This window comes from Macaca mulatta, chromosome 15 (assembly GCF_049350105.2).
Source record: "Macaca mulatta isolate MMU2019108-1 chromosome 15, T2T-MMU8v2.0, whole genome shotgun sequence".
Taxonomy (NCBI): Eukaryota; Metazoa; Chordata; class Mammalia; order Primates; family Cercopithecidae; genus Macaca; species Macaca mulatta.
In genome coordinates this window covers 64,441,797-64,468,474 of record NC_133420.1, presented here as the reverse complement: position 1 = coordinate 64,468,474, position 26,678 = coordinate 64,441,797, and the positions used below count along the sequence as shown (strand labels likewise).

The window sequence follows — 26,678 nt, the reverse complement described above, 5'->3', positions numbered from 1 at the left end:
CTGATGAGGGTTTGGTGAGATGACTACTTATACTGCTAGGGTATGTAAATTAGTACAACCTTTCTAACTCAGTGATTTTGCTTCTAGGAAGGGTTCAAGGAAAATAACTAGAGGTACAAAGGAAGATTTATGTATAGGTTTTATTTATAATGGTGAAAAATTACAAAGAAAGGAAGTATGGATAATTATGGTATTTCCATATGATGGAATTGTATACTTTTACATAATTTTTTAAGATATAGGAAATATATGTATCAGTTTTTAAAAATAGGATCCTAACCTGATTAAGATGATCTCAGTTATCTAAAAAATAAATTATATACATATATACATAGAAAAACCACAAGGAAATATAGTTTTAATAATGGCTTTCAGTGGTAGGATTATAAGTAAGCTTTTTTTTTTTTTTTTTTTTTTTTTTTTTTGAGATGGAGTCTCACTCTATCACCCAGGCTGGAGTGCAGTGGCACAATCTCAGGTCACTGCAACCTCTGCCTCCCAGGTTCAAGCGATTCTCCTGCCTCAGCCTCCTGAGTAGCTGGGATTACAGGCGCCTACCATCACACGTGGCTAATTTTTGTGTTTTTAGTAGAGACAGGGTTTCACCGTGTTGACCAGGCTGGCCTCAAACTCCTGACCTTAAGTGATCCACCCGCCTTGGCCTCCCAAAGTGCTGGGATTATAGGCGTGAGCCACCACGCCTGACCTGTTTTATTTTTTCTTTATACTTTATTGTACTTTCCAGATTTCCTCCAAAGAACATGCATTTATTTTATGACAATTTTAAAAGGGATAAATATTTTAAAATTACCCAAACCGGACAATACAGAAGGAAGTTATCATAGATTCACTTTTTAAATTTGAATTTGAGACTTAGTTGAATGATAATTTATTGTGGAGATTGACATAGTTTAGTTCAACAATACCAGTGATTCCTTCATTGAAAATTCTAAGTAGCTTTTAGAGTTGTGATGTACCTTTTATTGATGATATCCCTAAAGCCTCCCTTAACCACTTACCATGTCTGAAACAAAAAGCTTCTGGGATCTGTGTTATTTCTATATATATTATGATCTCAAAGATAGCTTGAACTTTTGCTTGAGATATAGCCCACCTTGGAGTTTCAAAGAGATTTTTCTGGTTATCTGTTAAGGGTTTGTTTCACTGGTTTTGTTACAGTATTGCCTATAATTAGTGATCTATACAAATCATAAACCAAAATATCCTGAGTATGAATCATTCTTTTAAATTAGTAAAACAGGGCATAACCCAACATATTGTTTAAAAATTTTCTTGAAGAATGAATCAGTTCAGAACAGTTGGATGTGAGTCACATCATGAATAACAAGTGACCAAACATTCAGAAGCATTGCCAGTAATGTACTGCTTAGTTGTTGGGTTGTGACAAATTATTTGACCACCACAAACTTCAAAAGAATTTCTTTTACCAGCATACCCAAAAGAGGCATGTTTAATAAAATTACTTACCCTTCCTCATTTTCAACTCTTACTGTCAAATGTCCTGGTCCTAGTGTCCACTGCATTGATATTTGTTGATTCTTAGATGGGAAGCAGTAGGTTTTCAATGCTTTCCACTACTTTTCAGCCATTGGACCTGATACTTATATCCCTAGTGTGCACCATATTCAAATACTCCTCTTATAGCCTCTTATTGTTCTTGGTCTCCATCTAAAACTGTTCACTGCCACTCTATTACCTGTCTTATTTCTAATATTCTGCCTGTTTGGGGAGGCAGAGAAATAGGTCATACTGTATATGTAACTAGGTATTCCCCACTTGAAAGATTAGGTTCCTGCCTGCTCTACAAGTGATGATGGTATAATCCCCAACTAAAATCAACCACAAACAAAACTCTAGGCAGGTACTGCCAGTGCTTCCCTTAGTCTCATTTTCACACCTACCAGAAACAAGACTAGCTTTAGGCCTGTGGGCTGTGTTGGCTGCCTCTCAATGGAGGCTAGGACTTGCTTTCCTAGTTGGGTCTTATGGACTTTCAGTAGAACAGGAAATGTTATCCACTTGTTTTTGGTCCAGGATACCTTTCTTTTATTCTGGACCCACCACAGCCAGAGGGAGCTGACCCAAGTGGCAATTACTGTGTCAAAGCTTGGTCATGTAGAGTATGGGACTATCACTCCACTATTTCATGCCAGAGGACACCATCTTGAGAGGATCTAGTGCTTCCTGACGATCAGACCTAACTACCTCACACAGCTCCAAGTAAAAAAGAAGCCTGGCTAGAAATCTGTATCTGTATTACTTATTTTCCATATGACAGTAGGCACCATGCTGATAACCCCTGCCTATCAGGAGACGTATCTCTTAGAGACGTATCTCTTAGACAGCTTTGTGGCCTCGCACTCTCAACTAATACTAGCATTCTTTTTTTTTTTCCTTTTCTTTTTTTGTAGAAATGGGGGTCTCACTATGTTGCCCAGGCTGGTCTCAAACTCCAGGCCTCAAGTGATCCTCCTGCCTTAGCCTCCCAAACTGCTGGGATTACAGGTGTGAGCCACCTCACCCAGTCAAGAATTTGCATGTCTTACAGATTCAAGAGTGTATAGTAGATTAATCGATGTTCCTAATAATGCCTTAAAGAGAACCAGAATCTCTCACTGTAACTGAATTTTGAAGGCACAGAACTCAGAAAATCTGTCCTCTGTATCCCCTTGTAATGACATGTTCCTATTCTGTGGCAGGCCCTCTGAAGACATTAGCACGGCCTGCTAGGACTTCTGACAGCCTTCATAAAGAATGCCCCACAATGAAATTTGGGGGACAGATGCCAAAGATAATCCTGGGAGACCTGAGAGATTATTGAACTCTCTCCTGATGCCCAGGTTCCTCTGGGACATTGCTACCTTGGGTTTAATTGTAAATGCATCCACTTCTTGAAGCCATAATATAATATGTATGCTATTCACTTAAATTTAGGGCCCTATGAGTGGGCTATTTAGTCCCTACACCAGCTGGCCTTTGGCTGCATCCAAATTGCAGTGCTCTCTCATAAAAAAGATGTCCAGCTCCATAATTTCCCAATCATTTTTTGTCATACTGTAAAATCATACTTCAATAGATATCATGGGTTTGGAGCATTTTGTTCAGTGTCCTCTGGGTTAAAATTCTGTGTTCTCAAGTCATTTGTGATTTAAAGTTGTAGAATGTATTGGTTTTCTTGTTAGTTTTGAATTCTTTTTTTTTTTTTTTCTTTTCTTTACCTTGGCTGGATAAAGTTATGAATTCTTTTTTTTTTTTTTTTGAGGCAGAGTCTTGCTCTGTTGCCCAGGCTGGAGTGCAGTGGCACTATCTCGGCTCACTGCAAGCTCCACCTCCCGGGTTCACGCCATTCTCCTGCCTCAGCCTCCGAGTAGCTGCGACTACAGGCGCCTGCCACCACGCCCAGCTAATTTTTTTGTATTTTTAGTAGAGATGAGGTTTCACCGTGTTAGCCAGGATGGTCTCGATCTCCTGACCTCGTGATCCACCCATCTCGGCCTCCCAAAGTGCTGGGATTACAGGCTTGAGCCACCACGCCCGGCCAAGTTATGAATTCTTAATGGCCACTTTGCATGGTATTGTGAAGAGCAGCTCAGAGTCTTTTCTTCTCCCAAGTCTCCCAACCAGTTATCTTTTTCTGCATCACTTGTTTCTAGGAAATGGGTGAACTAGGGTTAAAACTTTGGTCGGCTTGACTCAAATGTCTGTGTTCTTTCTGCTGTACCACCACCCTGTGATGGCAAAAATCTCATGGGATATAATTTGCCATTCAGAAACATGTGCTTTTCTTATGTGGCTACTGCCCTTTGCTTTAATTAAAATTAATTCATTTATTGAGTAGCTAATATACTTGGTATAAACGTTTTAAAATATTAAAGAGAGTATAATAAAAGGTCTCCCTCCTGTTCCTATTCTCCAGCCACTTGAGTCTTCTCCCCAGAGGTAATCATCATTAGCATTTTCTTGTGAATCATCTGAGAAGTTTTACTGCTGTTTGAATATACAGGTATATACATCAGAGAGATCTTTTGATTATTCTTTCCATCCTTTGAATTGGTTTTATTTACTCATTCATTCATTCATTCATTCTGAGATGGAGTCTCACTTTGTTGCCCAGGTTGGGGTGTGTGTAGTAGTGTGATCTCGGCTCACTGTGACCTCCGCCTCCTGGGTTCAAGTGATTCCCCTTCCTCAATCTCCCGAGTAGCTGGGATTACAGGCACCCAGAACCACGCCAGGCTAATTTTTGTAGTTTTAATAGAGACAGGGTTTCGTGATGTTGGCTAGGCTGGTCTTCAACTCCTGACATCAAATCATCTGCCTGCTTCAGCCTCCCAAAGTGCTGGGATTACAGGTGTGAGCCACTGTGCCTGGCCTGAATTGGTTTTAGAGTACCATATACTACAATAAAATGTCCACAGCTAACTTATAGTTGAGATTTGAATACTTCTTGATCAGTGTCCTTTTTGGGTTCTCACTATGTTCTAAGGATTTATTTAAAAGCCACAGGGGCTAGGTGCAGTGTCTTGTGTCTGTAATCCCAGTACTTCGGGAGGCTAGGGTGGGTAGGTTGCTTGAGCTCAGGAGTTCGAGACCAGCCTGAGCAACATGATGAAACCCTCTCTCTACAAAAAATACAAAAATTAGCCTGATGTGGTGGTGTGTGCTTGTAGTCCCAGCTACTTGGGAGTCTGAAGTGGGAGGATCACTTGAGCCCAGGAAGTTGAGACTGCAGTGAGCCAAGATAATGCCACTGCACTCCAGCCTGGGTGACAGAGTGAGAGCCTGTCTCAGAAAAAAAAAAAATAGTGAATAAATAGATGGTTTATTTTATTTTCCCCATTGCTTTCCATAGCAAAGATCTGTTTCCCAAAATCCTGGCCTTGAATACGATAGAAATGTTTCCTCTGTCTGCACTCACCCTCCTAGAATGACTTTCACACATTTGTTCCTGGGTCAAGAACTTCTGCAGTTTATGTCCATAGAATGTGTTAGTTTCCTCACTAATTTTGAATTTGTAGTGGTCACTTTTTGTGGTGTTGTGAAGAGTTATTTTTTTCCTCTTCCAACATACTGAGTCCCTTTCTTAAACTTTTTTAAAAATAGAAATATGTAACGTGTGTACTATAAAAGTCTTCAAATGATTCAGAAATGTGTAATATAGAAAGTGAAAGTACTCTTCAATTTCCCACCTCTATTCCACTCCGGGATAACTACTCTTCACAGTTTCGTGTATATTCCCCTAACATTTTAATTTTTATTTTTAAAAACTGAGTCAAAATTTTAGTTATGCAATGTCTTTCAATGATAATTGTTTTCCCTCCCACAGAGGCCAAATTGTTCTTTTTGTCTGAATTATGAAAGAATAAATGTAAAATAAAAAAGTTTTAGAGCATAATAATGGAACTAATACCCATTAGCCTACCACTTATCATTATCCTTTAGTATAGTTTAGTAATGTACTCAAAACATTTTCTTAGATTTATCATTGCTCCCTGAGCGATCGTGTTTTCCCTCATATGAGACTGGTGAATTGCAAGGGTAGGGACACAGTCTTTGGTTTCTTAGTTTTGCTGTCTGATGTGTTAGGCACTCAGGGAGTGATGCTTGGTTGTTTTCCCCTGAGGAACCTCATCCCATCCAGGTTTTAGGGGAAGACAATTTAGCCTTTAGAGGAAAAATAAAGGAGGAAAAAACAAAAAAACAAAAAACAATGATCGTTGAAAGAGAGTGTAATTTGCAGTATTTTCTGGAAGATGGCATCCTTTTTCTTCAGGTTGGAAATTTACTTTCTCCAGAGCTTGTAGATTGCTAGGATGCTTCTGTAATTATGACTATTAGACTCATATTCAGCAATTGAGACTTGAGGTTGGCAATAACTAATGCTTTGTTGGCTATATTATAAGGTAATTTATAAGCATTAAAATGCTCACGGGTATCCCTAGTAGAAATGACATTGAAGCAGATGCCAGACAGAGAACTGTCATATTTAATTTTTCCCATGAAGCTTTGAGACTCCAGCATTACAGAAAAGAAATCCAAAGCCCTTGAGTACAAAGGAGCTTATCCATTATAGAGCTTTTCATTTTCTCCTTTGCAAAGGCTTTTATATTTTCTTGGGGGAGTTCTTGTTCTTAGTGAGTAGCTACGTAAACCAGGGAGTATATTTGCAGGGGCCAGGAAATAATTAATGGGAGAATGCAAAAACAATAAAAAGATCTGAATCACAACCTAGACTCAAGTCAGAAGAGGTAATTGTACAAAGACAGCAACTTGAATATGTAATTTATAATTACATATTCACAGTGTGTACCCAGTAATACCATGGAAAGTATACTGTATACTCAATGGGAATACAGTAATACCATGGAAAGAAGGAAAGTCCCGAGGTGGCAAAGGAATAAATAAATGGTTAAGAATGGCATAAAGTTTGTTCAAGAAGGCTTTCCAGAAATATATGTTTAGAAATTACTTTTGAAAGAACTAATCAAAATGTGTTCATTGAAATGAAAGGTTGTTCACAGTAGTATAAATGAAAAGAAGGAGGAGAGGATTACAAAGATGCAGGACACACTGACTTACAGTACAGTGATGTCATAGTTGTGCTTGCTGATCTGCCAGAGGAAATGAATCCCCCTGTTGTTGCTGGCCTGCAGAAAGCCAAGATGTACAGGGCTCACCCAGTTTGGCAGATTCATTTCTTTGGGAGCTTTTTCTTTCTTTCACTCCAGATACCTAGAGTCCTCATTGTCATCTATGAGCTTCTCTCTGTTTAAATGCATCGTAGAAATTGAAAGTTTTGGCCACTTAATATTTTGGTGGCTAAAATTTTGTTGCTGTGACGGAAGACCTGTTTCTGTGAACACTGGAAGCAGAAGAGCCTTATGATTACTTTTTACTTATTTACCCAGGACCACATGCCCTGCAGGAAAATAGGATTGCATTACCAGCTGGCCTCCACTCTGCAGATTCATCCACTTCTTCAATGTCCTCTATTTCTCCTTCTCATTTTTAAAATCCCAGAAGGCATATGTCCCCAGGTCATATACTTCTTTTGCCACCTTTGTTCTACCTTTTTGCCACTTTTTTTTTTTTTTTTTCCTGAGCCTCCTATATTGGCTATTGCATTAAAGCATCCCAATCATTCTGGAGTTCTGTAGGTAGCTGATTCTTGTTTATCTTATAAGTAGGATATTTTCCCCATTTTATTTTATTTTTTGAAAGGAACCATGTGCGTAAGGTACAAAATTCGATATAAAAATGTATGCTATGAAAAACATCTTTTTTTCTGTACCGTGTCCTTTAGCCATATAGTTTCTACCCAGAGGTAACCACTACTACCATTTACTGTGGATTTCTCTAGAAAAAGTGTATGCATTCATAAACATATAAGTATATATTCCCCATCCCCACGAATGGTAGTATGCTATGAACTGTGTTTAGTGTCTTGCTTTTTTTCATATATGTATGACTACATGTAGGGAACATGTTCATAATAATGGATATTTTAAAAATTGAGTTGAAATTCATGTAGCATAAAATAAACCATTTTAAATATATAATTTAGTGACGTTTAGTATATTCATAAATTCTAGAACCATTACCTATCTAGTTCCAAAACATTTTTATCCCCCTCAAAGGAGATCTCGTACCCATTAAACTGTCACTCTCCATTCTCTCCACCCCTCAACCCTGGCAACCACTGATCTACTTTCTGTCTCTATGGATTTACTCATTCTCGATATTTCACATAAATGGAATCATATAGTAGTAGACCTTTTGTGACTGGTTTATTTAGCAGCATAATGTTTTTGAGGTTCATTCACCATTGTGGCATGTATCAGTCCTTTATCCCATCTTATGGCTGAATACTAATTCATTGTACGGATATACCATATTTTGTTTATCCATTCATAGTTGATGAAATATGGTTTTTTTTAACCACTTTTGGCTATTATGAATAGTGCTGCTATGAACAATAGTATACAAGTATTTGAATAACTATTTTCAATTCTTTTGGGTATATACTAGGATTAGAATTGCTATTAATGTACATTTAACTTGCTTCCAGTATTTGCAGTTACAATACTGAAATTGATATTTTACATACATAATTTTATACATGTGTGAATATCTCTGTTGGATGAATAGCTAGAAGTAGGATTGCTGGGCCTACTTGTACAAACATTGTACAAACAATGTACATTGTACATTGTACAAACAAAGCATTGTACATTTAACAATGCGTTTGAATTTTGAAATATATTACAAAATTGCCCACTATGGACGCTGTACTATTTATATTCCCATTAACAAAGTATGAGAGTGCTTTATCTTCCCTTAGCTTTTAGGGATAGTCACCCTTCCTACAAATTATATTGCAGAGATAGCACACTGAGGATAGCCATAAGCAAACAGTTCCTGTGCCATGATTCACTGAGTCTCCTTTCTGCTTGCCTGCTTAGCCTATCTTTTTCTCCTCTACCATCTGGGTCCTCGATTTTCTGATTCCCCAAAAAGAGGTCTTGATAACTGGGTCTTTTGTTTAGTGTCCTCGTCAAAGTTCTTCCTGTGGTTTAACTTCTGTCTTTCTGCTTACATGTCATTTTGGGTAATCCTTTGATTTCATTTTCAATAATAATATTGTGGAAGTAGAGAGGAAAGTGCTGAGGTGACAGAAGAAGAAGTAAATGGTTGAGAATGGCATAAAGTTCGTTCAGGAAGGCATTCTAGAAAAGATGAGTTTAGAGATGACCTTTGAAGTTATTTGGAATGTACTGTTTGAAAGGAGACATTATTCATAGTAGAATAAATGAAAAGTAGGAAGAAAGGGTTCAAAAGGTAACATACTCCACCTCACCCCACTCCCCAAGTCCTGGTCAAGGAATCTCTTACTGGCTGGAACATTCTTTTTCCCTACTACCTTATCCCATTGGGGAGTGGGGAGTAAAGGATCAGCCAGTCTACAGCTTCTGGTACCTCCAGTCTAGGACTAAGACTATGAGAGACAAAAAAATATACTAGTTATGGACTCCTTAGAGTGAGTGCACAGGGAGTATTATTTTAGTGGTAGGGCAGTGCAATGGGTCTAGGACTGTCAGTAAGGGTGGGTGATGAGTTTTACACTAGATATGTGGTATCAGTGGAAGCAGCTGATATTGATGCTAATTATAGGTGCTGGCAAACTAACAAAGAAAAGAGAAACTATTACAATATGGTTTGGCTGATAAAAATATTGTTAATTTTAGTCTTCTGACTCACTTATTTATTTCTATCCTGCCTTCCTCCAAAAGGAAATTTGAGGTGGTTAATTGCAGTCATTACATCAACTTATTATCATTTATGTTCAATTACAATTACACACAATTAACCATGTTAAAAATGTCAGATTAATGTATCCAAGTTTCATTTGCTATCAACACTTACGTGTCTATGCTGAGTACAGTGTGTGTTGTATATGCATACAGGTCAGTTATTACCATAAAATCATGGTCATCTGATGGCTTCTTGTTATAGGTTTCACTGGGAGGCTGAGGTGGGTGGATCACGAGGTCAGGAGATCGAGACCATCCTCGCCAACATGGTGAAACCCCGTCTCTACTAAAAAATACAAAAAATTAGCTGGGTGTGGTGGTGCGCACCTGTAGTCCCAGCTACTCAGGAGGCTGAGGCAGGGGAATCGCTTGAACCTGGGAGACGGAGGTTGTGGTGAGCCAAGATCATGCCACTGCATTCCAGCCTGGTTACAGAGCAAGACTCCATCTCAAAAAAAAAAAAAAAAAAATTAGCTGGGCATGGTGGTGTGCTCCTGTAATCGCAGCTACTCAAGAGGCAGAGGTAGGAGAATTGCTTGAACCCTGGGGTCAGATGTTGCAGTGAGCTGAGATCACACCACTGCACTCGAGCCTGGGAGTGAGAGACTGTCTCAAAAAAAAAAAAAAAAAGAAATGAAAGTCCCTGACCTCAGGGAGCTCAAGTTCAGAGAGGAAGAAACATAAGTAGTACCATTTTGGGAAAGGTAAGTACTTGATATTCAAGGAATACAGAGAAAGAAAATGTAATGCAAATTTGGGATGATTAGGAACTGCTTCCTAGAGGAAATACCTCAAACAAAGTCTGTAGTTTACATTATGGTTCTCTCTTTGTGTTGTACATTCTATGGATTTTGACAAATGTGTAATGACACATATCCACCCTTATAGTATAGTATAGTTTCACTGCCCTAACAATCTCTGCAGTTTACCTATTCATTTCTACCTCTCCCCCAAATCCTTGGCATAAATTGAGTCTTGAAGGATGAGTAGCAGATACTTAAGTGAAGAAGGAGAAAAGAGTTCATAGTACAAGGACACTAAGATGAAAAAGCATGACTTAAGGTACCTTGGGGTACTGCAAGTTGAAAATTCTTGATGGCTCCAGGGGAGGGAATAAGAAGAGTGGGAAAGGGTCAGATGAGGCCAGAGAGACACTGAGAACTCATATCATGAAGGGCTTGAATGCCATAGCAAACTGTTTATATTTTATCTTGAAGGCAAGGGGGAGCCTTTAATGATTTTCTGCAGAAGAATGAAACAATTAGATAGCAGTGATTATAGTGATGTGAGCAGTTTGCTGCATTAAAAATCTTTTTAATGGTAGAATATAACACAGGTGTATAGACAACTTTATAAAACAGATGTTTAAATGTATTAGTATAAGGTAGGCAAAAGATAGACCTTTGCCAACCACCCCAGAAAGCCTCCATATGCCTCTTCCCAATCACAACCCCCATTCCCTAAAAGTGCCTGCTATCCCAACTTTTGTGATAATTACTCCCTTCTTGTTCTATATATATTATCACCCAAGTATGTATCTTTAAACGCTGCAGTTTATTTTTGCTTGTTTTCTCTTTTTGATATGTCTTACAATATTTTTGTTTGTTTTGTTTTGTTTTGTTTTGTTTTTGAGATAGTCTCACTCTGTCACCCAGGCTGGAGTGCAGTGGCTATGATCTCAGCTCACTGCAACCTCTGCCTCCTGGGATCAAGAGATTATCCTGCTTTAGCCTCCTGAGTAGCTAGGACTACAGGCACATGCCACCACAACCGGATAATTTTTTTTGTATATTTAGTGGAGACAGGATTTCACCATGTTGGCCAGGCTGGTCTTGAACTCCTGACCTCAGGTGATCTGCCTGCCTCAGCCTCCCAAAGTGATGGGATTACAGGTGTGAGCCACCATTCCTGACCCTGTCTTACAATTCTTTTTTATTCTATGGGTTCCCCCTCCATCTCCTACTTTTTTTCCTTACAATTTGTTTATTGAAGAAATCAGGCCATTTGACTATATGGTTTTGTTTGACTTACAGAGTTTTTTACATTCCATATTTTGCTCAAAACATTCCCATAGTTTAGCTTAACACACTCTTCCGTCTTTTGTATTTCCTGTAAATTGTAGTTGCACATAAAAGATTGATGATATTCAAGTGTGACATATTGCATAGTTTGAATATACTATAATTTAAAATTTTTTCCCCTATTTGTAGACATTTGGATTGCTCCTCAGTTTTTGCTACTAAAACACAATACTATAGTGAGCAACTTTATACACTTTTTTTAATAAACATGTGCAAATGAGTCTCCCATCCCCTATTACATATTATGTATCTTTCCTCTATAGCACTTACTCTGTTCATGTGATTATTTGATTAATATTTGTTTCCTTCTTTGGCCGTACATTTCATGAGTATACCCATTGTTCATAGGTATTTTCCTTTGATTTATTAATATGCTTATCTGTGTATCCATAGTACCTTTGCCCAATAAATATTAGTTGAATAAATGCATTTCTATAATTGGAATCATACAATTTTGTTAGATACTGTCAAATTGTACTCTAAAAATATTTTACCTATTTATATTTCTGCTGCTGGTACTTATTTTCACATTTAGCCTCACTGGCCCACTCAACAACACCGTGCCCCCCCACCCGCCCCTTCTCCCCCTCCCATCTTTTCCTTTTGTTACTTCCTTCTACAAACATGTTTTTGACACTTACATTCCAGGTTTTGTTCTAGGTGTTTGGGATATATCAGAGAGCAAAACAAAGATCCTGGGTGGGAAGAGATAGACAATGAACATAATAAGGAAATATAAGATGTTAGAGAGTGGACCCATAAAAGAGTGAAAAGCAGTTGGTAATGCTAGGATTGGAGTTGAGTTGCAATTTTAAATAAAATTCTGAGTATTGGCCACATGAGAAGGTGACATTTGAATAGACTTGAAATAGGTGAGGGAATTAACATGTGACTCTCTGGGGAAAGAGTGTGATAGGCAGTGTGAACAGCTAGTTCAAAAGCTGGTAGCTACTAAAAAAGGAGTAGGAAGAGTTTTGCTGGGTTCTGGGAATGCTGTTTCTTGGTCTGTGTGCTGGTTACCTGAGTGTGTTCACAGTATTTATTGAGTAGTACAGGCTGGGCATGGTGGCTCACACCTGTAATCCCAGCACTTTGGGAGGCCAAGGCCGGGGGATCACTTGAGGTCAGGAGTTTGAGACCAGTCTGGCCAACATGGTGAAATCCCATCTCTACTAAAAATAAAAAAATTAGCCAGGCATGGTGGCGGACGCCTGCAGTCCAGCTACTTGAGAGGCTGAGGCAGGAGAATCGTCTGAACCCGGGAGGCAGAGGTTACAGTGAACCAAGATCTTGGCCCTGCACTTCAGCCTGGTTGACAGAGCAAGACTCTGTCTCAAAAAAATAAAAACAAAAATGTTGAGCAGTACAGTTATGATTTATGTATTTTTCTCTATCTTATACTTCAGTAGAGCTTTTATATTTGAAAATATTAGTGGATGTTGAACATTTCAAAATGCCTTAATAGTACTTAACCAATTATTCATGGGTATTTTTCTTTGACTTATTAATATAATGAATGCATTGATCAGTTTCTATTAATAAATCATCTTTGCTTTCTAAAATATAACCTACTTGGTTATGGTGAATTATTCTTTTACTATAATGCTAGGTTTGATTTGCTTGTATTTCATTTTGGATTTTTCTATCTATATCACAAGTAAGGTTGGTGAATAGTTTTTCTTTCTGTTATTCTCCAATGTTAGATTTGAAGTGTTTTCCTTAATTATAGCTTCTTTACTACTGTTTTCCTTAGAAAGAGAAGTTCTACAGTACTTACCTAATCAACTGTCTAGAAAAAGGGAAGAGAATAATTTCTAGTGTTAGAGTTTATGGTCCTTATGAGCTACCTGGTAATTACTACAATTTAGTAGTTGATAGGTGAGTTCCTGTCATTCCCTGAACAGATGGCTGTTCACATGGAGTCTGGGGCTTAAGTATTCCATCATTTTAATGTCATGGAAAAATTAGCCAGTACTGGACTACTAATGCGTGGTGTAACAGTTGCCTGGGAGTGTTTTGATAATCATAGACCTCATTTTTTAATGTGACTATTTCTGATTTCTTACATTTTCCACTAGAAACAAGATAAAATGTGCAGAAGGAGAAGCCTGTGAGTGTGTTGCTATAGCCTAGTCACCCAGCCTAGGGGATGGGGATAAGTGCAGAGGTTTACCTTCTAGGAAAGAGGATGTACTTTGGTCTTAGAACTGCTAGAATTTTTTCACTGTATGATCACATTGAACTTTTCTTCAGGCTCGGTAGGATGGTGGGTCTCGCTGCCTTCTTCCTCCATTAGCACAGGAGTACTAATGGCTTTTTCAAATAGGAAATTCCATAGCTGTGTTTTTTGCAATGTAATTCAAGAATCATTGGCATGAGAGTCACCAGGTTTCTTGTTAAAAAGATAGATTCCAACAATAACAAAAATGGCGGATTCCTAAGCTACTCTAAGCCATTTGAGTTAGAATCTCTGTGAGTAGAGTTTAAAATTTACATTCTAAACAAGAGCCTCAAGTAATTCTTATTAAAATTAAAAAATGGCCAGGCACATGGTTCACTCCTGTAATCCCAGCACTTTGGGAGCCTGAGGCAGGTGGATTGCTTGAGCTTAGGAGTTCGAGACCAGCCTGGGCAACATGGTGAGACCCCATCTCCACAGGAAATATAAAAATTAGCCGAGTGTGATGGCATGTGCCTGTAGTCCCAGCTTCTCAGGAGGCTAGGGTAGGAGGATTGGTTGAGGCTGCAATGAGCCATGATTGTCACTGCACTCCAGCATGGGTGATAGGGCAAGACCCGGTTTCTAAAACAAATTTTTAAGAAGTCCAGTCAAATATCTGTAATAATTCAGAATCATTCTATAATCTCTAATAATTCTTAAGGTAATAAGTTTCTTGATAAGGACAGTTAAATCTTTGAGGAAAGCACAAGAGGAGGGAGATTTCAGCAGAATTAACTACTAAGTTTGTTGACTGATTGGACATGGGGAATAAAGTAAAGAGAAATTTTAAGAATGGTCCTGTGGTTTCTGATTTCAAAGTATTGGGAGTTCAGTGGTTTTGGACTTGAGGTGTATTTGCTATACTCCCATATCTCTAGAGAATTTTTAACGTTGTAAATACAATGCCATTACCACTGGGGGCTGTGATACTGTGATTTTATAATAAGAAACATATATTTTGGTCTTTGTCTCTGGTTCCTGACACAGAGCTCCTAATCCCTTGGAATTTTATGGATGCTAGGAATGTCTGTTGTTCTAATGAGGGACTCTTGATGGGCTTTCGCATAGGAGCCAGTTATCAGAAAGACCAAGCCATGTTTGGAAGTTTGGAACTCTTTTTTTTTTTTTTTTGAGATGGAGTCTCACTCTGTCACCCAGGCTGGAGTGCAGTGGCTGTGATCTCGGCTCACTGCAACCTCCGCCTCCCGGGTTCAAGCGATTCTCCTGCCTTAGCCTCCCAAGTAGCTGGAATTACAGGTGCCTGCCACCATGCTTGGCTAATTTTTGTATTTTTAGTAGAGAAAAGGTTTTACCATGTTGGCCAGGCTGCTCTCGAACTCCTGACCTCAAATGATCCACCCACCTCGGCCTCCCAAGAAGCTTGGAACTTTTAGCCCCATTCCATTTCCTTCAGGAAAGGGAGAGGAACTGGAGATTGAGTTAACAATTGATCATGCCAGGCCAGTCACAGTGGCTCATGTCTGTCATCCCAGCACTTTGGGAGGCTGAAGCAGGAGGATCACTCCAGAAGCTTGAGACCAGCCTGGGCAACATAGTGAGACTCTGTTTCTACAAAAAATAATACCGCTAATACTACTATTGATTGTGCCTATATGATAAAGCCTCCATAAAAATCCCAAAACTATGGATTTTTGGAGCCTCTGTATTGGCAAACACATCCATGTATTTGGAGGGTGGTGCATCCCAAATCCACAGGGCAGAAGCTCCTGTGCCCAGGACCCTTCTCTGTGTATTTCTTCATGTGGCCGTTCAAATATGTCCTTTGTAATATCCTCTATCATAGATCGGTAAACATAAGTAAAATGTTTTCTTGAATTCTGTGAGTTGTCCTGCCTCAGCCTCCCATGTAGCTGGAACCACAGGCATGCACCACCATGCCCAGCTAACTTTTTGGTTTTGCCTGTTTTTGAACTTGTTATAAATTGAATTCTATCATTCCTTTGGAGCTAGTTTCGTTTCTTTTTCTTTCTTTTCTTCTTCTTTTTTTTTTTTTTTTTTGAGTTGGAGTCTTACTCTATCGCCTAGGCTGGAGTGCATTGGCATGATCTTGGCTCACTGCAACCACCACTCCTGGGTTCAAGTGATTCTCCTGCCTCAGTCTCTTGAGTAGCTGGGATTACAGGTGCCCATCTCCACACCTGGCTAATTTTTGTATTTTTAGTAGAGATGGGTTTAACCATGTTGGCCAGGCTAGTATCAAACTCCTGACCTCAGGTGATCTGCCCACCTCAGCCTCCCAAAGTGCTGGGATTACAAGCAAGAGCCACCATGCCTGACTTCACTGTGTATTCTTGCTAACAATGTACAAGAGTTCCAGTTGCTCCACAGCCTCACCGACGCTTTGGACTGTCGATTGTTCCTCTTCCTCCTCCTCCTTCTCTTACTCTTTTTCTTCTTCTTTCTACAATTTCTGTTTGCTTTTTAAATGTGGTTGTTCCTTAGGGTTCCCCCGCTTCATATAGTCTTTTTTTTCTTGGCCTGCACTCTTGCCTTAGTGTTTTTATTTACTTGCATTTTTATTTATGCTCATTTATAAATATTTGTTGAACTTTTACATTGTGCCATGCATTATCAGGTGCTGAGGATACAGCAAAAGAACAAAGCAGAAAAATCCCTGCCCTTATTGGAACGTATAGTCTGAAAACTTCCAAGTCTGTTCCACATCTCTTTCCACATCCACACCCCTATATCTAGCTGTCTACTGGCCATGTTCATTTGAGATGTTCCACAGATATCTCAGAGTCAATATACCTAACCCTGCATTAATCATCTCCTTCAGCCTGCCCCCATGTTGTATTTTCTCAGTGAATGATGTCACACTCATCCAGTAGCTCAAGCTAAACACCTAAGCAATATTATTTAATCCTTATTCTCCTCACTTTCCACATTTATTTACTCATTAAATGCTATTGATTTTCCCTCCAGAATATCTCATGAATGTATCCCCTTCTCTCTACCCACTCTGCCACTTCCCTAGTCCAGGCTATCAACAGATGAGTGCACCATTCTCCTTACGAGCCTCCCTGATACCTCCTCCCTACGAATCACCAGTCCTTTCTACCCTACCAACCACCATTGGCCACACTGTTCCACTGTTCTCTTTCTAAAATGGCAAATCTGATCCTGTCTTTCCCCTCTTAAAAGCTCTGATAGCTCTGTGTTGCCCTCCAGGTAATTCCAAATCCTTCATATTACTTAATTTCTAAACATTACCTAAGACCCATAGTCATTAGATTCTTTCATAATTCTGTAGCCTCTCACTCTAGATATTCTGGAACTATTTTCAGCTCACTGAACATGCCTTTGCATGCATAATTTCCTTTTCCTGGGACATTTTCTCCTTCCTTTTCTCAGTACTAATGCCTAGCAAAACCTAACTATCCTCAGTAATTGTTCTGCTGGCTAGTTATGTGTTTTAATGCATTTTTGGGGTAGGGAAGGAAACTTGCTTATTTAAACTGGTGTAATTTATCTTATGATGGTTCTGAGCTAAAGTGGTGAGAGTATGGAACTGGCTTGTCAGAGAACGTGACTTGTTTTTTCATAGGTTAGAGATGGGCCCAGTAGATGGGATCAGATTACTCATTCAATTTATTAGTACAGTAGAGATTTGCTGAGAACTTTTATGTATAAGAAACTGCTGTGGAGTGCTGTGGAGTGCTCAAAGATGAGTGGCAGTGTCCTGCAGAGAAAGGCTTCTTTGGGCTCACAGTTGTGATGAGAAACAGCAGTCACTTGCCTGGAGCGATCTAGGTTGATAGACATATTCTGAGGTGCTATGTGATCATTGTTTTTTTCCATTTTCTTTTTAAAAGAAATGAAGTAAATTATACTCTAGCAGTTGCTATGGCAACTCTTCTATAGGAGAGTTTTTTTTCCTGCCTCCCCTTCCCCCATGGTTAGAAAGTTAAATAAATTATTACAATTTTAAAATGGCACACTAAGCCAACATATCCTTTCTGAGAGGTGAGAAGAAGAGACATAGGTGGTTGGAATAAAGTAAGTACATAGGAAGAAAACTGGCTGTCAGGGTGTCACTAAATTAAAGTCTGTGATTGATTAGTAGTCCCGTATGCCCAGGATTGAGGATTAGCTCAAGTACTGAAAACAGCCTGGGTTGGCATCATCTGATGCTGCTAGAATTTCGAGTCTTTCTGTCGACTTTCAAGGGAGTCACACACTCAGAACCAGTTTGAGGGCCTTTTGGACTCCACACTGAAGATTCCTTAGCAGACCTTGGGACTGTCAGAGGGTGCAATTCTAGGAGTTGTGGTTTTTTTCTGCTTCTTATTTATTAGGACTCCATAACGCAAGCAAAAACCTGGCAACATGACAAAATAACAACAAATGCTAGTTGCCCACCATCATCCGGGGACTGTGCCTGGCATTTTACATGTTTTTTCCTGTATGATCTTTACAATAACCCAGTGACACTTATGTTATTATTATTCTCATATTACAGATGAGGAAATATCCATAATAACTTTCTCAAGATCATATAGCTAGTAAATCGCAGAGCCAGAAGAACTAAACATTGACTTTAAAACCCATATTCTCGGCTGAGTGTGGTGGGTCACTCCTGTAATCCCAGCATTTTGGGAGGCTAAGGCGAATGGATCACTGGAGGTTAGGAGTTCGAGGCCAACCTGGCCAACAAGGTGAAACCCTGTCTTTACTGAAAATACAAAAATTAGCCAGGCGTGTTGGTAGGCACCTGTAATCCCAGGTTCTTGGGAGGCTGAGGCATGAGAATCACTTGAACCCAGGGACAGAGGTTGCAGTGAGCTGAGATCACGTCACCACACTCCAGCCTGGGTGACAGAGCGAGACTCTGTCTCAAAAAATAAAAAAATAAAAAAACCCATATTCTTAATTATGGAGCTATTTACTTCTTGTTTCTTGAGTTTAAAGGCCTAGTTTTAGTGATTTCTTTGTCACAATTAGTTCCCTGAAATTCAATTTGGGTGTGGAATAGGACTTAATTAATATTGGATTTTTGATTTTGAAAAATGAATAAAAAATATTTTCAATTTTCCCTTGTCCTTCAAAGCTTCTGTGTTTTACTGGATTTTATTAACAATTCATAGGTAATTCAGAAGAAGTGGCTCTTTTTGAGGACCCAATAGGCTAGTTTATTACATATTGTTTTAAGCCCCCTTCTGGTCACAATATATCTATGAGAAGCTAAGCCCTGATACCATGAGTAAGGGAGTAGTTCCCTTGTCTGGGAACTTAATTAGAAGATTAATTTCTTTTTTTTTTTTTTTTTTTTAATTTTTATTTATTTATTTATTTTGAGACGGAGTCTCGCTCTGTCGCCCAGGCTGGAGTGCAGTGGCCAGATCTCAGCTCACTGCAAGCTCCGCCTCCCGGGTTCCCGCCATTCTCCTGCCTTAGCCTCCCGAGCAGCTGGGACCACAGGCGCCGCCACCTCGCCCAGCTAATTTTTTGTGTTTTTAGTAGAGACGGGGTTTCGCCGTGTTAGCCAGGATGGTCTCGATCTCCTGACCTTGTGATCCGCCCGTCTCGGCCTCCCAAAGTGCTGGGATTACAGGCTTGAGCCACCGCGCCCGGCCATGAAGATTAATTTCTTAAGAGATAAACATTGCCATTCTTTGACCTTTTAATTTTCAGTAGAGAGTAGCAAAATTGAATATCTTCGCTCCCAGACAAGGGAACTACTCCCTTACCCATGGTGTCAGGGCTTAGCTTCTCACGGATCTATTGTGATGGGCTCGGGTTTGGTGAACACAGACAGGGAAGGGTTTCTTAGAGACAGAGATCTAATTTTTCTTATTTTGACAAAGGAAAGACATATGAACTCCTAAATGATAATGTTCTGAGAGAGACCTGGACCAGAAGAGGGCTTAAAGCAATATGGAAGAAGTAATTTTTTGTTGTTGTTTTGGGGTTTTTTTTTTGGTTGTTGTTAGTCTCTCTATAGTGAATGGCAGAGAGCAAGAATGTAGATTTGTCTCACGTTTGGTAGAAGGCAGAAACTCTGTATGTTATGTAAAGTTAATAGAATACAAGTGAGGTAGGCTCAAGTAAGGTAAGGCACATAATAATTGCTGGGATGGGGAAATGACTTTTGAATTCCTTCAAAAAGTATTTTCAAAAATTATCTGCTGCTTCTTTGTGGTTTTCTTAGGTCACTGGACCTATTTGGGCTGGGGAGAGCAACAGAGTACGTAAGAATTGAAATTCCTTATCATTTTCTTGATCTTACCCACAAAGTACATACTCCCTCTGAACTGTGAAGCTGGATATTCATGCATTGACTTCCATTTCCCTCTCCTCTCCTACTTAAATCTTAGGAGACAGTTACCTGTGGTGGAATGTTATATCCTTTCAGGCTGGTTGTCAAGACAACTTTGTGTGTGTTTATGTGTGTTACAAATTTCAAACCAAAGTCCCAGTCATAATCCTGACAAGATCTCCTAATTTTTATTCCCCAGAGGCAAGTAGTAGCATCAGCCCACTAGTGTAGCCTTCTCCTTTGGTTAAGGAGTGCAGTGGACAGAAGGAGAAGGCTCATTCTAGGATGAACTAGAGTCAGGGTAATTGGTATGCATTCTGATTTGGCTGGTTTTCTTGACTAGGAGGATATGCAGAACAGACTGCTGTCTCGGGTTTATTGGTCTAGCAAATTGTGAATGCCATTTCAGCCAAAAACCTGCTTTTGTTAAGGAAACAAGAGGCTGAGGACATGGCTTGGCTTTCCTTGAAGCAGCCCAGCTAGGCCACCTTTGTTGTAGAGCTTAGAGAGTGGGCAGCCAGTTCTTTGTGGCAAAACATGTAGCCCTAGGCTGACATTACTGGTTGTGTTACCCATCTCACGGGATCTGGTTGAGTCTCAGTGATTAGATATCCAGTAGGTATTAAGAGGGGCCAAAGTTTGTCCTGTCAGTGGAATTTCTCATGAGGTCTGTGCTTTCTGTGATTTGAATCCTGAGTATTTCTGCTATTAGGAAACTACTCAAAAGCAGCTTGATCCATTTATGCCTGGTGTTCCATTAGTGGAATGCTAAGCATGTGAGAGTTATTTATATCCTACTGCTCAAGGTCATCCCCAAGAGTAGGTGACCTCAGGCATAAACGGGTTAACAGAGCTCAGTTAAGGTTTTCAAGTAGAAAAAGCAACTAAGCCATGAAAAAAATGTGAATGAATTTTCTTTCCTTTCTTTGGTTGCTGAAGTTCTATTAATAGGTGTGCTGTGGATTGAAAGACCAATCCAGGACTCAATCCAGGAATACCACATACTAGAGGGCCTCATTGTTCTGTATTTCACTGGATTTTGTTTGAGTGCCTGCTGTGTGCTCAGAGGCCCATCTTTGTTTGCCCCAGGTTAGATGACCTTCCCAGCCTACTTTTGCAGGTTTTAATTTTCCATCATTTCCTGTGTGTCCTTTTATTTACCTATCAAATGAACTACAAAAGTTTCTCAAAAATGTATAGCCTTTCCCACCACTGGGCCTTTAATCATGCCACTGCTTTCATCCAAATTCTAGAAGATATTTCCCCTCTGCCTCTAATCTTCACCTATTAAAAACGAACCAGTTCTTCAAAGCCATCTCCTCCGTAAAGCTTCCTTACTTACCCTATCAGGAAGTGATTTTACTTTTAACTCATAGCACTTGGTTTGTGCTATTTTCATGGTACTAAATGCCTTGTATAGCAATTCAATATTTGTATCTATATAGTCTGTCTCCTACTAGACTGACTCTATATTCTGAGTCTTCTGTGTTGTTTAGTCTTGCATGTGTGGGCACTTAGTGAATAGTTGAGTGAACAGGTGTTCCCAGCCTTTTAATTTTCCATCTTTCAAATAGACTTTACCAGGGGCTTTTCAACTTTTACCCTCAAACTGGCTTTCTAGTTCCTTCTTAGGCTAAGCCAACCAAACCTGCACTCAGTTTCTCTCTGTAAAGCCAGGGCTTTTCTTGTCTAGTCGACATGGTGCTGTGGGGTAAATTGTGGAGTCAGTAAGAGATTGTCAGTGACACATTAAAAACACAGTTATTTAATTCAAATTGAAGTGTTACACATTTTCCTGAATTTCCATTTTTAGTTTCTAATCAGGCTTGGTGCCAGGAGGTTTTACTTTTTAGGAAAACTGGAGGTGATTGCCTGTCACTGCTTTTTTCTGTTTCTCTCCTTTGTCTCACTTTATTCCTTAGTATTTTCTCTCTCCTGCCCTCTCCTGCTTTTCATAATACCTTATACTCCCAACCTCTTCTTTCCATGGATGCTTTGTTTCTTAATATTTGCCCTTTATTTCTTTAGTGTAGAAATGTTGTTAGCCTTTAGTTAAGTTGTAGAGTATTCCTCTGTTTAGCCTAGCAAAATAAACAAAAAGCAGAGCATTATTTAGGAGTAATGGGTCACATGCAGGGAGAAAGTAAAACCTATGGATTTGGGTCGTGGGCTTCTAACTCTGGCTGAGCTGCACTCTCCGGCCTCAAAAGCAATAGGATTGTCTGTCGCGGTTGCCTCCTTGGAGACTGAATCTTGGTTCTCTGGGTTGTGTGCTAATACTTTTCCTGCCAGAGTTTAGTAGAACTCTGGTTTTGTCTCCTTTGTTGCCTCTGCCCCCTCATCTGTATGCATGAATAGTCCAGCACTGACTTCTACAGACTTGCTCTTTCTGTGGGTTCAGAAAGAATTAAGTCTGAGTGGCATATGGTTTTGTCTCTGGGTCCTATTTTTCTTGTCTTCAGAACAACAGATGCATCAAGGGCTAAAACCAGTGCTTCCAAAGTCTCTTTTTCCTCGTATGTCATCAGAATGCTTTGTAAGCAGAATGCTTTGCATCCCTGTTGTTTGCTTTTGTTTTCAAGCTTTACTACTCCTGCCCTGGTCAGTGGACTACTTGCTCCAAATGTCAAGTATTACTAATAATTGTTCCTGACCATTTGAACATTAGCTTCTTTCTCATGTTGATATTTTTCCTCCTGGGGTTCTAATCCCTCTCCTCTCCTTTTTTTATGTTCACATGTAACCATAAACTGAAATAGGAAAAGCTCATAAGATCATCTTACCCCATCTCCCATCTGTACCCAGAAATATTATCGAGAGTCCAATGCTCAGATTTTCTTCCTTATCTATAAAACCCACATGTTTGTGCTCTGTCTCTTTTACTGGAACTCTTATCCTACTGGGTTGTCTAACAGAAGCCAGGGGGTCATTTCCCTATTATCTTCCATATGGCCCTATGTTTTACAATTCTGTCTGGAATTTTCTGTTTCTAGTTTTAACTCTTTTCTGTTTCCACTGTATAGATGCAAGTCCTTATTTCCTGCCTGAGCAATTGTAAAAGCCTAACCTTACGGTCTTCAGGAGGCTTCCACTGCCCACATTGCTACAAGATTATCTTTTTTTTTTTTTTTTTTTTTTTGTGAGACAGAGCCTTGCTCTGTCACCCAGGCTGGAGTGCGGCACAATCTTGGCTCATTGCAACCTCCACCTCCTGGGTTCAAGTGATTCTTCCGCCTCAGCCTCCTGAGTAGCTAGGATTACAGGCACCTGCCATCATGCCTGGCTAATTTTTGTATTTTTGCAGAGATGGGGTTCCATCATGTTGGCCAGGCTGGTCTCGAACTCCTGACCTCAGATGATCCACCCGCTCGGCCTCCCAAAGTGCTGGGATTACAGGCGTGAGCCACTGCGCCTGGCCAAGATCATCTTTTAAAATTAATAACGTGAGTTCATTTTCTGCTAAAAGTATCTCCATTTTGAGATGGTGAACATTCCTTTTCCTCATTGTGAACCAAATAGGAACTTGTCAAGAAAGGACACGTGGAACCCTGTTAATCATACACGTAAGGGTATGGTGTCAGATACGACTTCCTCTTTGTAAAATAGGCTGCAAAGCACTCTTAGGTTGAGCTCCCTTTCCAAGCACAGCGGTGAGTTGTAAGTGTGGTCTTTTTAGCTAATTTTAAGAAAAAAACTGTAGCCAGTCAGGTGCTGGTCTGAAAGGCAGAAATAATTCTATGAAATTGTAGTCACTGCTATTAGATAAACTTGGCTGCATTGTCAGCAAGATCCCATGGGCAGCACATATGTTTTTTCTTTTCTCAGCCCATCCTCTGGATGGGAATTCTGAGCCTAGGGTGTAGGTGCTTGACAGGAATTGTTAGAAAAACCCAACACTGCAGCAGCACCATAAGAGTGCTACTGTTCTCAGCTGCATCTAGAGCCTTTGACTTGATTTCCAAGCCTTGGCTTTGACCCTCCTGATTTCCAGGACCAGCTTCTGATGTTGGACCTTATTTGGTACAGTCTGTATGTTTAAAAGTCTGAAAACACCAAGACATTAAACAAAAGTTTTGTCGTTTATTTTCCCAAGATATGAAAAGCTAATTTTTTTTTTGGAGACGGAGTCTTGCTCTGTCACCCAGGCTGGAGTGCAGTGGCGCGATCTTGGCTCACTGCAACCTCCGACTCCTGGGTTCAAGCAATTCTCCTGCCTCAGCCTCCCGAGTAGCTGGGATTACAGGTGAACACCACCACGCCCAGATAATTTTTTGTATTTTTGGTAGAGACAAGGTTTCATCATGTTGGCCAGGCTCGTTTTGAACTCCTGACCTCAAGTGATCCACCTGCCTCAGCCTCCCAAAGTGCTAGGATTACAGGTGGGAGCCGCCACGCCTGGCTGAAAAGCTAATTTTTTAAACCTCTGCTCCCTTCCCCTTTCTTTAATAACAGAGGACCAGACTGTATTTGTGACATTTAAAAGCGGTTTTTAATTATGGTTATGATAGTTGGAGAAGCAGAATTCCAAAGAATTCTGCAGTGGGAAAATGCAACCTGGAACTCCTCTAAGAATAAGTACTAAAATTAAACTAAGTATACTTTCTCCTGTGATAAAGAAGAGAGACTTGTGGGTATCAATTGAGACCGTTCTGCTCATGGCTCTGAGGTCACTGGGGTCACGTGAAGCTTAGCTTGCTTTTGTTCTCAAGGTCCAGACTTGTTACTACTAAGTTAGAAGCAGAAATAATTCTGAAGAACTAAATAAAGCTGGGGTGCTTTCATTGAATGTGCTTATTCCATAGCTTTTGAAGACCCTGATAGTGCCGTCGATGACCGAGATAGTGACTATCGCAGTGAGACCAGCAACAGCATCCCACCTCCTTACCATACAACTTCCCAGCCCAACGCTTCTGTGCACCAGTTCCCTGTGCCGGTGGGATTACCGCAGCAGCTGCTACTTCAAGGCAGTTCCCGGGACTCTTGTAATGATTCTATGCAAAGTTATGACTTCGATTATCCTGAGCGGCGGGCCATCAGGTGGGTATTGGGCACAAAGTACTTTCTCTTCGTAATATCCAGGTCTCATGATGCAATTGGAAACAAGAATTTGGATGCTTTAACCTTAAGAGGTAGCGGAAGGGTAGCAGTATCACAGGCCAAACTACAGTCATTTTGTGTAGATTATTAGTTTTTTTTTCTCTTCCACATGTTTATACATTGCCATAAGGAATGTTTATACATTGCCATAAGGAATACTTATTTTTATGATCAGTGATTCTCAACTGATCAGGGCAGGCCCACTTGGGGTGTATCTGCCCCACTTCCTGACTCAGTGAGTTTGCTATACCCTTCGCCAAGATTAAAAACAGAAAAATCACAGATTGGATAGTCCTTCTTGCCTAAATATTTCCCTGGGAACTTTAGAAGAAAACCAATATGATTTCTTATAGCAGATTAAGTATTTTTACTGGAGGCCAGGCGCGGTGGCTCAAGCCTGTAATCCCAGCACTTTGGGAGGCCAAGACAGGCGGATCATGAGGTCAGGAGATCGAGACCATCCTGGCTAACATGATGAAACCCCGTCTCTACTAAAATATACAAAAAACTAGCTGGGCGAGGTGGCGGGCGTCTGTAGTCCCAGCTACTTGGGAGGCTGAGGCAGGAGAATGGCGTAAACCTGGGAGGCGGAGATTGCGGTGAGCTGAGATCCGGCCACTGCACTCCAGCCTGGGCGACGGAGCAAGATTCCGTCTCAAAAAAAAAAAAGTATTTTTACTGGAACTTTATTTTAATTTAATTTTATTTCTAAAATATATAAAACAATTGTGTGGTTTAAAAAATGTTAAGGTACAGTACAGCAGAAAGAGTTTCCCACCCACACTTACCTTCCTGTACCCCATCTTCTTCCTGTTTCATAATTCCCTTCCTACTGTTGTTTCTTATGTATCCTTCCTTAGACTATTGTCATATATTTATGAGTATAAAAGCAAATACATACATATGTGCTCTCCCCTGCCCCGATTAAAAAAAAATTTCAGACTTAAAGAAAATTTAGAGCAGTAATTCAGTGAACACCCATATTCATGTTGCCTAGATTTACCAGTTGTGTTAACATTTTACCACGTTTACTTTATCTCATTCTCCCTAATATGTATTCATATACACATACATTTTCTCTGAACCACTTAAAAATAAGTTGCAGATATTGTATTACTTCATCAGAAAGTATTTCAGCATGTTACTCCTAAGAAAAAGAACTTTCTCTTATATAACCTCAATATCATGATCACATTCAAGAAGTTTAATGATGCAATGTTATTATCTAATGTTTAGACCATATTTAAATTTCCCCAGTTATCTCCATAATGTTCTGTATGTATATTTGTTCCTTTCTGGTCCAGGATCCAATCCAGAACTGTGGTGCATTGCATTTGGTTTTCATGTTTCCTTAGCCTCCTTTAATTTAGCAAAAATTTCATTACTTTTTGTTTTTTTGGTCTTTTAAGAAGCTTTTTTTTTTTTCTTTTTCTTTTTCTTTTTCTTTTTGAGACAGAGTCACACTCTGTCTCCCAGGCTGGAGTGCAATGGGGTGATCTTGGCTCACTGCAACCTCAGCATTCCCTGTTCAAGTGATTCTCTTGCCTCAGCCTCCCGAGTAGCTGAGACTACAGGTGCATGCCACCATGCCCGGCTAATTTTTGTATTTTTGTTAGAGATGGGGTTTCACCATGTTGGTCAAGCTGCTCTCCATCTCCTGGCCTCGA

The 26,678-nt window shown here is 39.9% G+C and overlaps 1 protein-coding gene and 3 long non-coding RNA genes across 28 annotated transcripts in view; 2 read left to right on the top strand and 2 right to left on the bottom strand.

Annotated features, from left to right (window-relative positions):
- The window catches only part of LOC144334643 (uncharacterized), a 190,992-nt gene that overhangs the window by 41,540 nt on the left and 122,774 nt on the right, over positions 1-26,678 (bottom strand). The gene's annotated exons all lie outside the window — the stretch shown is intronic.
- Positions 1-26,678, top strand: part of UNC13B (unc-13 homolog B) — a 235,883-nt gene that overhangs the window by 104,057 nt on the left and 105,148 nt on the right. For 22 of the 25 annotated variants that reach the window (XM_077965804.1, XM_077965801.1, XM_077965797.1 and 19 more), the window contains one exon: positions 24,717-24,951. In XM_077965804.1, coding sequence (XP_077821930.1) covers positions 24,717-24,951 — 235 coding nt within the window. Of the gene's footprint in view, positions 1-19,806; positions 19,843-24,716; positions 24,952-26,678 lie in introns of all 25 variants that reach the window. The other 3 variants (XM_077965786.1, XM_077965787.1, XM_077965784.1) reach the window with 1 other exon arrangement.
- LOC144334659 (uncharacterized) lies at positions 3,196-4,661 on the top strand. Its single transcript, XR_013404770.1, has 2 exons — positions 3,196-3,388; positions 3,857-4,661. It is a non-coding gene; the product is annotated as an uncharacterized LOC144334659 (long non-coding RNA).
- LOC144334653 (uncharacterized) lies at positions 7,222-10,447 on the bottom strand. The gene is made up of 2 exons (XR_013404764.1): positions 8,237-10,447; positions 7,222-8,190 (listed from the first exon to the last, which is right to left on the bottom strand). It is a non-coding gene; the product is annotated as an uncharacterized LOC144334653 (long non-coding RNA).